At 48.0% G+C, this 16,932-nt stretch overlaps 1 protein-coding gene across 1 annotated transcript; it reads left to right on the top strand.

Annotated features, from left to right (window-relative positions):
• Nucleotides 1-224: 224 nt before the first annotated feature.
• Nucleotides 225-16,893, top strand: LOC111967730 (MMS19 nucleotide excision repair protein homolog). The gene is made up of 32 exons (XM_023993022.2): nucleotides 225-338; nucleotides 1,217-1,265; nucleotides 1,375-1,475; nucleotides 1,575-1,660; nucleotides 1,804-1,878; nucleotides 2,027-2,096; nucleotides 2,257-2,397; nucleotides 3,032-3,045; nucleotides 3,380-3,415; nucleotides 4,603-4,689; nucleotides 6,146-6,220; nucleotides 6,325-6,402; nucleotides 6,548-6,686; nucleotides 8,482-8,636; nucleotides 8,942-9,011; nucleotides 9,462-9,587; nucleotides 9,850-9,931; nucleotides 10,048-10,145; nucleotides 10,276-10,437; nucleotides 10,545-10,697; nucleotides 10,982-11,075; nucleotides 11,197-11,299; nucleotides 11,485-11,556; nucleotides 11,795-11,921; nucleotides 12,012-12,118; nucleotides 12,456-12,512; nucleotides 12,788-12,974; nucleotides 13,105-13,187; nucleotides 14,971-15,135; nucleotides 15,626-15,685; nucleotides 15,781-15,881; nucleotides 16,088-16,893. The coding sequence occupies exons 1-32, from the start codon at nucleotides 248-250 to the stop codon at nucleotides 16,116-16,118; spliced, it is 3,075 nt and encodes a 1,024-aa protein (XP_023848790.1). The 5' UTR covers nucleotides 225-247; the 3' UTR covers nucleotides 16,119-16,893.
• The last annotated feature ends 39 nt before the right edge of the window (nucleotides 16,894-16,932 follow it).

Genomic DNA, 16,932 nt, shown 5'->3' on the forward strand with positions numbered 1-16,932 from the left:
TAAGATTTCCAACATACATAGTTGTATTTGGAATATGCACTTGGCCACTACCACAACCAACAGATGATGTATTATTTGGTTAGTTAAATATCTAGCTACAGCTGTATTACCCTGCAAAAATGGAATTGCACCTTTATGTATGTCGTTAAAAATCATACGACGTTATAACGTTTTTTGTGACCCTGATCTCAGGGTAACCGCAAAAACTTTCCACGCATGCTCACTTCAGTTTGAACCAAGGCTGTTCATGATGGCTGCGGATAGTGCCTTGCTATTGGGCTTGGTAGAAGAATTCGTTTTGGGACAACAGGACCGCAAGGCTGTAGACACCGCAACAGGTAGCTGCCAAAAGTATTCAAGTCACCTTTCTCTCTGATACGGCTTTTGAGATAAAAAAATAAATGAATGATACATAAATCGCGCGTGACTGATGTCTGGCAAAGATGCTAGCTAGCAGCAGGCTATCACAAGTCTAAGCTACATCCTGTGTTAAACCGCACGCAATAGAAATAACCGACAAAAAAGTTGGCCTGTTCAGTTTACCATATGTACCTGTAGCTTTGCACGTACACAACCTGGCAATCAATGTCTCTTAATTCAAAGGAATGTATTGACCGCTGTTCTTGGCCATAACCTGAATGGTTTTAGCTAGCCAGCAGATCTGACCTGTTTGCTACAGCTGCACTAGGGTTGGACAGCATTCATGTGAATATTAAGACAGCTGAGTCAGTGCAATATGGCTCTGAAAATGTACCYTAATCCAAATGCGTTGTACTCCGAATTGTTCCCTCTTTTACACCAAGCAGATTGTAGGACTGTTAAAAAACAAACAGTAGTTACATCTTCTCTGTGTACCTTTTGTGATACTGGGACAATTCGGGGTACAATGTATTTGTAATCCCTGGATTGAGGTACATTTTCCGAGCAAAAACTCACACAGGATCTTAATTTAGACAGGAGGAATTCTGTCTGACCCAAGTGCAGCTGTAAACAAGCGGGTCGGATTTGCTGGCAAGCTAGGTAGCTAGCTAGCTCGATCTGAAAAGGGTCTTTCACAACGCATTAGACTCTGGACCTAGTTTCCTGTCTCCTAAAGTGTCTGCATGATGTATCCTACTGACCACTTGTCTTTTCCTCTTGTTAAATAAATGCATTTTCAAGTTTTAATGTCACATGCACAAGTACAGTGAAATGCCCTTCATTTTCTTTGCATTAGAACTCAAGGCTGGACAGTTTACTATACTGCAGTTGGTTGAAGCCTTGGGGTAATGTATACAATCATCATTATTGTCCCAGTTACTAACAATGTCATAAACCTCAATGTCATGCAGTTCTAGCCTCCACTAACAAGTTGACCATCCTGTCTTTGTGAAGTTTGCATCTGACCAGCTCCCAACCCCAGACCCGAGCCCGTGGTGTCCAGCTCCTCTCCAATGTCCTACAGGAGTGCCATGGAGACCTTACAGAGAGAGAAGGTAGTCACAACACTATAGCACCTCTTTGGCATCATAACACATAGTGTGTGCTATATGTCCTGTCAATTTATTATCTTCTCCTTTTTGTTTTGTTCAAAGTGGAAGTCCTTATAGTGTTTTATGAGAACAGATTGAAGGACCACTATGTCATCACACCACATGTCATACAGGGGCTGAAAGCGCTGGTAAGTCTGAAGCTTAGTAACCTCTGTCATGTTAAATTTCACAAGGATATTAGAGAAATGTCAATATTATCCCGTCAAAAGTGAACAGAGTGAGAGGTGGTACCTTGCCTATCCCTGACCGACATCTTGAAATATCCTCTCAGACCAAATGCTCAGTGTTGCCGCCTGGGTCCGCAGTGTCCATTCTGAAATCACTATTCCAGGACATCCATGTGCAGGTAAACACACCCAACCTGCACCGTCAAGTGTAGATTCTCCTAAATAATGAGCATACAGTAGTTATTAAAGGCTTAATAAGCCCATATGTTTCTTATACTGCAACACCCTGACTCTGTTTATCTGGTTTCTTTGTCTGTGTCACTACAGTCCCTGATGCTGGCGGAGCGGTCGTGTGTTTACAACATCCTCATCCGGCTTATGGAATCCAGAGAGTCAGGTAAGAGCCCAGGTAGTGTGGTAGCTATAATGGAGAAATCCGCGGGTCACGGAGATCCTCGTCGAGAGTGATACAGCTTTGAAATAACCTGCGTGATCTATTCTGCATGTTACGTATCGGAGGGTTGTTACATTGATTGACTACTTTTCCCATCCCACAGAGCTGAAGGGCCTGGGTGCAGACTTTGTCTATGGGTTTGTCCAGTCAGTGGATGGGGAGAGGGACCCACGTAACCTTCTCCTGGCCTTCCATATCGCTAGAAAGATTGTCCATGAAGGCTATGATCTTGGTGAGAACACGCGTGCGCTCTCACATTGTTGTGCAGCTGTTGTTGTTTACCAAAACTTATGAAATGTGTTTATTGTACCTTTTTTTGTTGTTGTACATGTTGTCGTCTTGTTCTTCATTGTCGCTGAGGTTTACTGGGCATTGAGTGAACTTGTAACACGTCCAACCGGAAGCGTACCATCTCGGCAGCGCTGTGAATGACTTCATAAGAGGATTGCACATTTGTTTCTATTGCGCGACGACATTTTGGTGCGACCAAATCATGGGCTGGTCCCACCAACTGAAAATGTTAGTGGCGCCTGTGCCACCAGGAGGGACAGTCTAATCTGTAGCCCTACACACACACACAACACACACACACACACACACACACACACACACACACACACACACACACACACACACACACACACACACACACACACACACACACACACACTGCTAGTCTTAAGAGAGGTTTAAGCACCTTTTATGTAGACCCAGGAGTTGTGTTGAGATTTAATACATGCATATTATATTACATTGCTTAACCTTTTATTGAACCTTTATCATGACCTTTAAGTATATTTTATCTTAACATGTATTATTCATGATCCTCAATTCTGAGAGTATCGATCCCGTCTGTTTTATTCAGGTAAAATTCACAGAGGAGCTGTTTGAAGTGACTGCTTATTCTAGCTGGCCTAGGTTAGTTTTCCCTATAGACTTCAGCCTCGAATGTTAGTTCCCTATAGACTCAGCCTGTAGTTTTGTTTCCCTATAGACTTCAGCCTGTAAGTGTTTTGTTTCCCTATAGACTTCACCCTGAAGTGTTGTTTCCCTATAGACTTCAGCCCTGTAAGTGTATGTTTCCCTATGACTTCAGCCCTGTAAGTGTTAGTTTCCCTATAGACTTCAGCCCTGTAAGTGTTGTTTCCCTATAGACTTCAGCCCTGTAAGTGTTGTTTCCCTATAGACTTCAGCCCTGTAAGTGTTTGTTTCCCTATAGACTTCAGCCCTGTAAGTGTTTGTTTCCTATAGACTTCAGCCCTGTAAGTGTTAGTTTTCCTATAGACTTCAGCCCTGTAGTGTTGTTTCCTATAGACTTCAGCCCTGTAAGTGTTGTTTCCCTATAGACTTCAGCCCTGTAAGTGTTAGTTTCCCTATAGACTTCGCCCTGTAAGTGTTAGTTTCCCTATAGACTTCAGCCCTGTAAGTTTAGTTTCCCTATAGACTTCAGCCTGTAAGTGTTAGTTCCCTAGTAGACTTCAGCCCTGTAAGTGTTAGTTTCCCTATGACTTTCAGCCCTTGTAAAGTGTTATGTTTCCCTATAGACTTCAGCCCTGTATAAGTGTTTGTTTCCCTATAGACTTCAGGCTACGTCAGCTTATCAGCCCTGTAAGTGTTGTTTCCTAAGACTTCGCCCTGTAAGTGTTAGTTTGAACCCTACTAGACTTCAGCCCTGTAAGTGTTAGTTTCCCTATAGACTCTCAGCCCTGTAAGTTGTTTTGTTTCCTATATTTTTTGTTTTTTTTTTTTTCTTTTTTTTTTTTTGACTTCAGCCCTGTAGTGTTTTGTTTCCGTACTAGACTTCAAGCCCTGTAGTGTTAGTTCCCTATAGACTCAGCCCTGTAAGTGGTTAGTTTCCCTTACTAGACTTCGAGCCCTGTAAGTGTTAGTTTCCCTATAGACTTCAGCCCTGTAAGTGTTAGTTTCCCTGTAGACTTCAGCCCTGTAAGTGTTAGTTTCCCTGTAGACTTCAGCCTTGTAAGTGTTAGTTTCCCTATAGACTTCAGCCCTGTAAGTGTTTGTTTGCGAAGCTACTGTGGACTTACACCAGTCAGGAGACAAACGCTGATGTGAGACTGTCCTGTGTGCTTTGATACCTGAGCCATGTGACACTGACTAGCATCTGGCAGAGGATTGTAGGAAATGGTTAACCCCGGAGTTAAAATACTGACAGACAGCTTGTGTACTGTTTTATGTGATTCACGTTGATGGACGATTGAGACCATTTAGAATTTACTAGAACAGTTTTAGATGAACGTTCATTTGATGAGCATTTACAGCTGTAGGGAGGGCCGTTTGATGACTTGGACGTTTGTTCATTGAATGAAAACATTTTAAGAGTTCTCAAGTGTTTTGAAATGGTTGACCCATAGAATGAGAATCATTCCATTTCAATGGGTTGACCGCCATCTAACTCCATGACTGCCTCTGTGTGTGTGACCCCACCCAGCCCCCGAACGACCCCCATGGCATCACCCAGGAGGAGCTGGTCCTGGCCCTGAGAGCCGTGCTCACCGGAACACCACGCTTTGCAGAGGTGGGGGGGGGAGACATACTGTACTGCACACTACACATACAGTAAGGGGTAAACGAGAACAGTACGCAATGCGAACAGTACGCAATGCGTCGTCTCCTCCCACATATCCACCATGTCTGGCAAACGAGACTGCACAATGCATAGCCTTTTAGGACGTCAGAGGTGGTCTTTGTGTATGGCTGCGTGTTTGTGAGCGGTAACGTGGACAAGTGAAATGGTTAGGGTTTGTGGGTGCGCCTGTAATCACGTTTTCTTGTTCACCTGCACAGTTTACAGCGGGGTAATAAAGGTGCAGCGAAGTGCTTACGTGCTAGCTCCCTCAATCAATACAGTGCATCAATCAATAATAGCAATAAAAGGTTCAAGTAATAGAAGTGCTAGTATGCGTGGTAATAATGGGCTGTATTTACACTATCTATGATGAGTAGTGACTTGGCCATACAGTAGAATAAGCTATGTAATAGAACAGCAGTGTTTAGTGTGTGTGAGTTCTGAGTGTGTGTGTGTGTGTGTGTGTTTATGGTTGTTTGCTTGTGTGTTTGTGTATACGTTTGTGTGTGAGGGTTGGATGGGTGTGTAATCAGCGCAAATAGAAACTATTTGCACCTTAGAGACTACGGTGCAGGTCTGCGCAGGTAGACAGCTAGGGTTAGCTGTTCAGCAGTCTGACGGCCTGGCGGTAGAAGCTGTCTTTGACCCTGTTAGTGCGAGACCCGATGCTCCGATACCACTTGCCAAATGGTAACGGAGTGAACAGTCCGTGGCTCTCAGGTGACTGGAGTACTTGGCGACCTTTCGGACCTTCCTCAGACACGTCCTGACCTGTGATGTAGCCGGTTCAGATGCTCTACGTTGTGCAGCTGTAGAACTTGGAAGAGACACTGTGATTGAACCGTGTCAGGTCCTCTGATGTGCACGCCGGAGGAACTTGAAGCTTTTGCTCCTCCACTGCATCCTCGTCGATGACAATAGGGGGCGTGCCCCCCCCCTCGTTTCCTGTAGTCCACGATCAGCTCCTGACGTTGAGGGTGACGTTGTTTTCCTGGCACCGTTCAGCCAGGGCTGTAACCACCTCCCTGGAAGCTGTCTCATCGCCGATCAGGCCCACCGCCGTTGTGTCGTCGGCAAACTTAATGATTGTGTTGGAGTCGTTTGTGGCCACTCAGTTGTGGGTGTACAGGAGGGGACTGAGCACGCACTCCTGGGGGGAACCCCCGTGTTGTGGGTCAGCGTGGCGGAGGTGTTGTTGCCTACCTTCACCACCTAGGGTCTGCCAATCAGGAAGTCCAGGATCCAGTTGCAGAGGGAGGTGTTCATCAATCAAATCAAATGTATTTATGAAGACTTTTTACATCAGCAGACGTCACAAAGTGCTTGTAGAGAAACCCCCTACCCAGGGACCTTGAGCTTTAGTGTCAACGCAGGTTCTGATTTGTGGATTGTCTCGCTTCAACAGTTCCTGCTGCCACTGATCATTGAGAAGCTGGACTCCGATGTTCAGAGTGCCAAGGTGGACTCCCTGCAGACCCTGGTAAGACCTCGTCGGTTACCTCACCTCAGATCATCTTTACGGTGTACGTGTGCAGCAAACGGCATTCATGTCTTAATGGCCCGCGTTTTCTCCCCATGTTGCAGACTGCCTGTGCTTCTGTGTATGAACATAAAGAGCTAGCCCAATTCCTACCAGGCCTTTGGGCCTCGCTGCGCAGAGAGGTACGTTTCAATGCAGCTTGGGGGCCAGCGACATATCAGTACGGTTTGTAAAAGAGTCCTATACGGTGAGCTGTGGTAAGGCTACGTGAGGAATCTTTGATAGCAGATCATCTGAATGGAGAGTTTTGTTGACCTCCCTGTGCAGGTGTTTCAGACAGCTAGTGAGCGGGTGGAGTCCGCTGGCCTAGCCGCTGTCGGTTCCCTGACAGCCTGTCTCTCCCGCTCCGTCCTCAACTCCGACTCTGAAGACTCCCTCAATGTCTTCCTGGAGCTGGTCCTCAAAGGTACCACCTCAAACTTTCTGGTTCTGGGCACAAGTGGTGTTTGTTTATTGTCGTTGTGTAGCGGTGTGTGGGGACAGTCTATTCAGGAAATGTGTGAGAATGAGTCTGACTTGGCAATCACATTCTCCTCAGGGCTTACCACAGTAGTAAAAGCGTTAAATCAGAGAGTGAGAGACTGCGGGAGGGTATATACACTTTATATAATCCAGTACACAGTGTCCTGATATAAACTCAGCAAAAAAAGAAACGTCCCTTTTTCAGGACCCTGTCTTTCAAAGATAATTAGTAAAAATCCAAATAACTTCGCAGATCTTCKTTGTAAAGGGTTTAAACACTGTTTCCCATGCTTGTTCAATGAACCATAAACAATTAATGAACATGCACCTGTCGAACAGTTGATAAGACACTAACAGCTTACAGACGGTAGTCAATTAAGGTCACAGTTATGAAAACTCAGGACACTAAAGAGGCCTTTCTGCTGACTCTGAAAAACTCCTAAATAAAGATGCCCAGMGTCCCTGCTGATCTGCGTGAATATGCCTTAGGCATGCTGCAAGGAGGCATGAGGACTGCAGATGTGGCCAGGGCAATAAATTGCAATGTCCGTACTGTGAGACGACTAAGACAGCACTACAGGGAGACAGGACGGACAGCTGATTTTCCTTACAGTGGCAGACCACGTGTAACAACACCTGCACAGGATCGGTACATCCGAACATCACACCTGCGGGACAGGTACAGGATGGCAACAACAACTGCCCGAGTTACACCAGGAACGCACAATCCCTCCATCAGTGCTCAGACTGTCTGCAATAGGCTGAGAGAGGCTGGACTGAGGGCTTGTAGCCCTGTTGTAAGGCAGGTCCTCACCAGACATCACCGGCAACAACGTCGCCTATGGGCACAAACCACCGTCGCTGGACCAGACAGGACTGGCAAAAGGTGCTCTTCACTGACGAGTCGCGGTTTTGTCTCACCAGGGGTGATGGTCGGATTTGCGTTTATCATCGAAGGAACGAGCTTTACACCGAGGCCTGTACTCTGGAGCGGGATCGATTTGGAGGTGGAGGGTCCGTCATGGTCTGGGGTGGTGTGTCACAGCATCATCGGACTGAGCTTGTTGTCATTGCAGGCAATCTCAACGCTGTGCATTACAGGGAAGACATCCTCCTCCCTCATGTGGTACCCTTCCTGCAGGCTCATCCTGACATGACCCTCCAGCATGACAATGCCACCAGCCATACTGCTCGTTCTGTACGTGATTTCCAGCAAGACAGGAATGTCAGTGTTCTGCCATGGCAAGCTAAGAGCCCGGATCTCAATCCCATTGAGCACGTCTGGGACCTGTTGGATCGGAGGGTGAGGGCTAGGGCCATTCCCCCCAGAAATGTCCAGGAACTTGCAGGTGCCTTGGTGGAAGAGTGGGGTAACATCTCACAGCAAGAACTGGCAAATCTGGTGCAGTCCATGAGGAGGAGATGCACTGCAGTACTTAATGCAGCTGGTGACCACACCAGATACTGACTGTTACTTTTGATTTTGACTCCCCCTTTGTTCAGGGACACATTATTCAATTTCTCTAAGTCACATGTCTGTGGAACTTGTTCAGTTTATGTCTCAGTTGCTGAATCTTGTTATGTTCATACAAATATTTTCACATGTTAAGTTTGCTGGAAATAAACGCAGTTGACAGTGAGAGGACATTTCTTTTTTGCTGAGTTTATATAGATCTCACACACACACACACACACATACACCATCGCCAATGTGCCAACCCGACCCAATGTTTTTCTAGACTGTCAGCACCACCTGTGTGAGCCGGACCTGAAGCTGGTGTGGCCCAGTGCGAAGCTGCTGCAGGCCACCTCTACCGCCTCCTACAGGGCGAGCCACAGAGTTGCCGCCGCCGTCCTGCCGTCCCTCATAGAGCAATACAACAGCCGCACACAGGTGAGTCACACCATTCAGCTAGGACGTTCCATTATCGTCGATGTTGCTGCTCGTCTCACATTCTTGACCGTTGGTAACGATTTGATTAGTTTGCCCATGGCAGCTTCATTACTGTGTGAATTGGTGGCTTCCTGCATAGTCACAAACAGTGTTATTGCGTTGTACGTTATGGCCTTTTGTTGACCCGATATTGCCACAGGACATGTAGGCGACCTGTTATAAGTATCTTGGTTCTATCTCGCTTCCTATAGGTGCATGATGTTATCAGTGAAATCGTTCATATCTGTCTGTCTGCTCCTGTGTAGTGTGCTCAGCGGCGCACCCTACTGGAGGTGTTACAGGGCTTCGTCCATCCGGGGAAGTCATCAGAAGAGGGTAAGTGTAACGTCCTTTACTGTCCCTTGTCTCTTTGTGCCACGTCTCGTTCCTCCTTTCCTCTGCCATTGTATGCCTCGGCTGCTAAACGTGTGATATACAGTGCTGGATTTCAGGGCCCCATTTGAAAAGAGTATTTGAAGCGGAACGCCGTTCGAGTTTGCCCAAGCGTTATGACACTTTTAATCACAAATCGAGCTTTAGGGAATGACGGTCATGTCCAGTCGTTTGTACTGTGCAATAACTCCCACTCCCTCCTGAAATAGTTCATCTCTCCTCTTACCTTCCTGCTATGTGTGTCGCTGTGAATTGTTCCATTAACCTTTTCCCAATGTGTCACACTCTTGCACTCTCACAACACCCCCCCCCCCCTCTCTCTCACTTCCTTTCTATCTCCCTCCCTCTCCCCTTCTCTCTCTCTCTCTCGTTCTCTCTCTCCCTCCCCCCCAGATGAGAGTGTGCTGTTGGACTTCAGGCAGTCTCTGTGCAGTATAGTGTTCTCTGCTCTGTCTGAGAGCAACGCTGACCTCCAGATCACATCTATGCGTGTGCTCACTGCGCTGGGCCAACAGACAGGTGACGCTCCTAACCTTTTGACCCCTCTTCCAATGAACGTGTCCCTGAACCCGCTCAACACATTCGAGACCTTTTGAGCTCACCCCGCTGCTACACAGGTCTGAATCGGTCAGAATGGCGTTTTTGTCCACATGCCGTTCAGCTTGTGCCTCTTCCTGTTACTGTGGGATAGAGAATACATTTGATTGGCCATTCGCTTCGTGCTATATCTCCCTTTACTACGCTGAGATGTATAGGTTGACATCTTCCACCTCTCTCTTAGGCCTGCTGTTAGAGTCAGATGTGGAGCTGGCCGTTGACCACCTCACCAGGCTCATCCTGGAGGAGGAAGATCCTAAAGTCAGGTTAGTTCCTGTTTTCAGTTGCTCCGGGAGGGCAATCAGAAGTCTATGATACCTAATCAATCAAATAACACAATGGCTTGGTCCTCCTCCTCTCTCGTCTCTCCCCGTCTGTCCAGCCTGGCTGTGGTTGAGTGTGCAGGGGCTCTGGCTCGCCTGCACCCTGCAGCCTTCATCTCTAAGATGGTTCCACGGCTGAAGGAGGAGATCTTCTCAGGTGGGTTAAGGTCAAAGGTCGAAACAAAATAATGTCAACGAAGGTCTTCCCCGTCATTACGTGCCTTCAGTTGCATCGTTCTAACCAGAGGATGTTTACCGTATTGAACCCTTCCCTCTCCTGTTCCCAGAGCCCATGGCACAAGGTGACAGCGCCACGCCGTCCCAGGAACATTCCCAGCAGGCAGTGCGTCAGCGCTGTGTGGCGGCGCTGGCTGCGGTGTCGTCCCGGCCCAGTTTGGTTCAGGAGAGCACACCTGTCCTGCTTCAGGTCCTCACCTCTGCACACACTGGTATGTGTCTCCGCCGCAAGCAGGCTCTTTTGTCATCGTTTAGGTAGACCCTTCTAAATATCTATGTTAAGTAGATTCTGATAACGATGTAATCTCCCTCCTAACAGGCACTGGCGCGTTCTCATTGGAAGAGGTGATCTCTGTCTGCCACAGTCTGCAGAAGATAGCAGAGCAGGCCCAGGACACTGAAGAGACCGGTCGCGTCTTCCATGACATCATTCCTCGCCTGCTCGGACTGGCATTGCAGGCAGCTTTGCAGGGTGAGAATAGTCCGACCAAGACATGCCGTCAGGCCTGTGCAACACATTGTAATGTGAACCAGGAAGTACAACCTTTTTATTGAACCAGGAAGTCCATTGAGATAAGACATCTCTTTTTCAGAGGAAGGCTTGTACTGAGAATGTGTTGGTGTTTTAGCGAATATAAGAATGCAAACCTATGCAAGAGAAATGCAAATGACAAATGTCCTCCACGTCATGATGTTGGACTAAGGACTCTTTTTGACTGACTGGTTTTTCTGCTTCTGATCTGTGTTTATGTTAAGGTTCCTCAGACCATCGTAGCCCGATACTCGAGGAGACTGTCCTATCAGCCATGGTACCCATCATCAGCACCACCTGTGCCCGACTACAGTCCCGGTGAGTTCACATCACTGAGACAGCCAGCCACCCAGGAAAGACACACACACACATTGATAATGGCACATTTATGTTATATGTAAATATTTTGGCTTGGCGCTAACCACTGCTCTGTCACCAGACTGGCTGTCCAAACAGCCTCGCGGGCCGTGTCCCTCTTCCTTGACGGTGATGTTTCCTTCCTGCCAGAGAACGCCTTCCCCTCCCAGATCCAGCTCCTCAAGGTCAAGTTTCAATGCTAAAGACAACCAGCCATCTCCGATTGAAAATGTTTTCTTCGCTGTTATGCCTACAGAGGACACCCCAGGGACAGGATGCATTCTGGGAATAAACAAAGCATTGTATCGCTGAGTGGTATGCTGAGTGTGTTTGAGTGACGTTGTCCTTTGACTTTGTCCTCCGGACGCAGGCAGGTGACTCGCGGAGCCAGTCCCAGATGGTGTGCCTGCTCATGGGTTGTGTGTGCTGGCTGCCACGGACTGTAAGACCCCCCCCACCCCCCCTCCTATATCTCTGCACCTCATGACAAGCCTTCAAAATGACATCTTTTTAACATTGTACTGTTAAATGTTCATACTAAGGATACCTGTTTTGTTGCGTTACCTTGGGTGACTTGCGTGTTGCCTACTTGTTAAGGTCTCTCTGGCCGGTCATGCACATTTTCAAATGGCTTGATTTAGCCTGTGATCGTAGACTGACTGACCGTGTGCCCCGGACAGGTGGAGGTGCCCCAGATGGACAGGCTACTGTTAGAGCTGGAGGAGCTGAGCTGTACCTGTGACCATCCCCTCGCCTACACGTCAGCCGCCAAGTGCTACGCTGGGCTGGTCAACAAGAGTCCCGCAGGCGAGTAGTCCGGTCGTGTCCTTTGACCGAATGGGAATTGGTCAAGTGAATGTTGGTGAGGTGGTATATTGATCGTGTGTGTTTCTACAGGTGAAGCCCTGGACTCTCTGATAGACAGGATGTTGAAGAGGATCTCCACTGAGCTGGACTCTGCATCCTCCCCAGTCAGAARGCAGGCGTTCACTCTGCTGCTCTGGGTTAGACCCCGTTTACATTACTACTGATACGGCAGCTAGCTTCTATTAAGAACAAATTCTTGTTTACAATGACGGCCTACCCTCCCCTAACCCGGACGACGCTGGGCCAATTGTGCGCCGCCCGGCGGCAGTTTGTATCCATTACGTTCCCTATTCCCCTTAGCCCATACTTAGCCTACTGAACTGCCCCCAATACAACCCCTGCGTCTCTAGACTAGGGAACACTGATACTACTACGACCTCTCCTTCAGGGCGAATGGTGACTTGCCTGTGGTACATTGTTGTGTTGTTCCATCCATTCATTCATACAGTTGTGAATGGCTTTTCTTGTCTTTAGGTGTCCAAGGCTCTCCTCCTTCGCTACCACCCTCTGTCCACAGCCCTGACTGACAAGGTAAAAGGACAGGAGTCCTCTTTTGTCTTCCCACACAAACAGTCTGTTAATTGTTCTGTGTCTCTTCTCCCCAGGGGAAAACCTGGCCTAATGTAACAATGAAATCTAGTCGTAATTGTATCAATCCATGAACAGTAAACAAAGTTTTTTGTTGATTCCTTTTTGTATCGAGTTCAGCTCAGTTTAGCAGTGGAGGTTAAGGGATGAGGCAAGGCTAGAGAAATGTCCCTGCCTCTAACCTCACACACCYCAGTAATCCTGTGTGTCTGTCTAAGCTCTTCTCCCTGCTCAGTGACCCAGAGCTGGGTTCGTTAGCGGCCGATGGATTCTCTCTCCTGATGAGCGACTCGCCGGACGTCCTGAACCGCGGTAGCCACGCCGACGTGCGCATCATGTACCGCCAGCGCTTCTTCGCGGAGAACTCTGCCAAACTGGTCGAGGGCTTCAACGCTGTAGTCCAAGGTACTGCGAGGAGACGTTCACGATGCACTACAGACGCAGGACGTGTTGTGGTGAAAATGGCAAAGCAGTTTTTGAGAGTCCTGTTCATTTGACAGATTCTTAACTTTCCCTTCCTTCTCTCCCTCTGCAGAGAAGAAGTCTGGCTACCTGAAGGCACTGTCTCACATAGTGAACAACCTACCCAGACAGGTCCAGCTTACTGAGCTACCAGCGGTAAGTAGACAGGACAGGGACCAGTGCCAGACAGGAGAGCAAAAACAGGAACGACTTAGAAATACACTGCTCAAAAAAATAAAGGGAACACTTAAACAACACAATGTAACTCCAAGTCAATCACACTTCTGTGAAATCAAACTGTCCACTTAGGAAGCAACACTGACAATAAATTTCACATGCTGTTGTGCAAATGGAATAGACAAAAGGTGGAAATTATAGGCAATTAGCAAGACACCCCCAATAAAGGAGTGTGGTGGTGGTGACCACAGACCACTTCTCAGTTCCTATGCTTCCTGGCTGATGTTTTGGTCACTTTTGAATGCTGGCCGGTGCTTTCACTCTAGTGGTAGCATGAGACGGAGTCACAACCCACACAAGTGGCTCAGGTAGTGCAGCTCATCCAGGATGGCACATCAATGCGAGCTGTGGCAAGAAGGTTTGCTGTGTCTGTCAGCGTAGTGTCCAGAGCATGGAGGCGCTACCAGGAGACAGGCCAGTACATCAGGAGACGTGGAGGAGGCCGTAGGAGGGCAACAACCCAGCAGCAGGACCGCTACCTCCGCCTTTGTGCAAGGAGGAGCACTGCCAGAGCCCTGCAAAATGACCTCCAGCAGGCCTCAAATGTGCATGTGTCTGCTCAAACGTCAGAAACAGACTCCTGAGGGTGGTATGAGGGCCCCACGTCCACAGGTGGGGGTTGTGCTTACAGCCCAACACCGTGCAGGACGTTTGGCATTTGCCAGAGAACACCAATTGGCAAATTCCCACTGGCGCCCTGTGCTCTTCACAGATGAAAGCAGGTTCACACTGAGCACTGTGACAGACGTGACAGAGTCTGGAGACGCCGTGGAGAACGTTCTGCTGCCTGCAACATCCTCCAGCATGACCGGTTTGGCGTGGGTCAGTCATGGTGTGGGTGGCATTTCTTTGGGGGGCCGCACAGCCCTCCATGTGCTCGCCAGGTAGCCTGACTGCCATTAAGGTACCGAGAGAGATCCTCAGACCCCTTGTGAGACCATATGCTGGTGCGGTTGGCCCTGGGTTCCTCCTAATGCAAGACAATGCTAGACCTCATGTGGCTGGAGTGTGTCAGCAGTTCCTGCAAGAGGAAGGCATTGATGCTATGGACTGGCCCGCCCGTTCCCCAGACCTGAATCCAATTGAGCACATCTGGGACATCATGTCTCGCTCCATCCACCAACGCCACGTTGCACCACAGACTGTCCAGGAGTTGGCGGATGCTTTAGTCCAGGGCTGGGAGGAGATCCCTCAGGAGACCATCCGCCACCTCATCAGGAGCATGCCCAGGCGTGTAGGGAGGTCATACAGGGACGTGGAGGCCACACCACTACTGAGCCTCATTTGACTTGTTCTAAGGACATTACATCAAAGTTGGATCAGCCTGTAGTGTATTTTTCCACTTTAATTTTGAGTGTGACTCCAAATCCAGACCTCCGTGGGTTGATAATTTTGATTTCCATTTGATTAATTTGTGTGATTTTGTTGTCAGCACATTCAACTATGTAAAGAAAAAAGTATTTAATAAGAATATTTCATTCATTCAGATCTAGGATGTGTTATTTTAGTGTTCCCTTTATTTTTTTGAGCAGTGTATGTATTTCCTCCATGAATATTGGGTTTTATGTCTTGAAATGTTAAACACATGAGTTTCATCCCATGTGAAATTTATATTTTGTACATCTGAGGAACATTATTTCTCACTCTGGCACTGTTTATCTTATGATACCCCCTTTTTCTATTCTCCTCTGTGTTTGGTCAGCTCCTGCCCCTCCTGCTGGAGGCCCTGTCGTGTCCGGACCAGGGGGTGCAGGTGTCTACCCTGTCCTGCTTGCAACCTGTCCTCCTGGACCCCCCTTCAGCCCTCATCACCCAGCTGGAGGTGCTGGTGGGACGCACTCTAGCGCTCACCACCAGCCCGACCATGGTATGTATCATGTTATAAACAGCCACCACACAAGGAAGCGAAATAGCTAGGGGAGTCTAAAAACGTAAGTGTCGGGCAGAGGATGTGGTCTCTCTGTGACATTAGAGTTTGGGCCTCTTGCCACACAGACCTCGTATTTTATRATTCGTAATATGCCAGAGACCGATGAGTCAGCTTCCGTTGATAGTAACAACGGACTCGGCGGTAGGCCTCTCAGCCATGTCCCCGCGAGCGTTCAATACATCTGTGCCTGTAAACGAAATGCTGCTCGACTGTACCGGCGCAGTCTTCAACTTGAAATGCAATTAATGGCATGAGCCCCAGAGTGCAAGTCAGCGTTTTTGATATCTGGACGGTTCAGTATTTTAGCTAAGTAACCTTGAGTGCCATTGTCCCCAATCAGTACACAATTCCACAACACGATCGTCATTCATGAAGGTCATTTTTTTTAAAGTCTGTGTCTGAGGTCTGTCTCACCTCGTCCTCACAGAAAGTGCGGATAGCCTCACTGCGCTGTATCCATGCCCTCTCCCGCTTTCCAGAGCATGAGGTAAGACTTTGGTCTGCTGACMGATGGGCCTTTTTTAATAAGTGATCGCTATTGGCCATATCAACTGATTCATTAACAAACCCTTCCCCCGGCAGATCATGCCCTTCCGTGCGAGGGTGCTGCGCGCCCTAGCTGCCCCCCTGGATGACCACAAGAGGGTGGTGAGGAGGGAGGCGGCGGTGGCCCGGAATGAATGGTGAGTCAGTGAGTTCTACTGGGGAACATGGGGGGTGCCCCCCTCAACACTGGACTCAGTGAGGCATTAGAGGTCTTCAAACATTCTCATAACTACAATGGATAGGGTCAGTCGTGGAAATCTGTTGATCTTCTAACAAAGGCAGAATGCCAATATGACAGGAAAGCCTAACGAGAAAATTTCAATGRGTCTCTCCTCATGTGAAGGTTCCTTCTGGGGAGTCCAGGAGGCAGGTGAATTTGGCCCCCCATCCCTGACTGGGGTGTGGGAGGGAGGGGACAGATGGGACGGCTAGCTCCTGAGGAAGAGGGCCTGGATCCAAGCTTGGGGCTCTAGCGCTACCCTTGGAGTCTGGGACATCTCACCACRACCCACAGCACTTCATCTTGTACATGAGATTAAACACGGGCGGCAGGTAGCCTAGCGGTTAAGAGCGTTGGGCCAGTAACCGACAGGTCGCTGGTTTGAATCGACTAGGTGGGGGGGGGGGAAATCTGCCGATGTGCCCTTGGGCAAGGCACTTAACCCTAATTGCTCCTGTAAGTCGCTCTGGATAAGAGCGTCTGCTAAATAACACAAATACACTTTTTCTTTTGTAATGCTTCTACCATCAAACGTGAGAGGAGTTAGACTGGCCACTGCATGGTGGCATGGACCTACAGGTGACAGCCTACTGCCACTTCATGGAAGGACAGAGCTGCACTGAAACAGAGAGAAGAAAACAATTTCTATTGGGGAGAGGGGTGTTAATGAATGTGTGAAAGAGGACCTATTGCCTATGTATTATTCATATCTAACRATATTAAGGACAATGTGTTTAACAAGGCTCAAAGATTCCATTTTGAAGCGTGAACATTGTATTTAGCACTGGAAGAATGATTGATGCAGCTGGCATGTGGTTGGCTAGACATTTCACGAGGCCAACTTACTTTGAACCTCAATTATGCAGAAGATGTGGACAATATTTAAAATGTCTAACTTAAGCTGTCAATAAAACTTTTTTGTAAATGTATGATATGAGTGCTTTAAATCAACAAAAATATCAAAAGAG

Source organism: Salvelinus sp. IW2-2015, linkage group LG8, assembly GCF_002910315.2.
Source record: "Salvelinus sp. IW2-2015 linkage group LG8, ASM291031v2, whole genome shotgun sequence".
In the NCBI taxonomy this organism is placed as follows: domain Eukaryota; kingdom Metazoa; phylum Chordata; class Actinopteri; order Salmoniformes; family Salmonidae; genus Salvelinus; species Salvelinus sp. IW2-2015.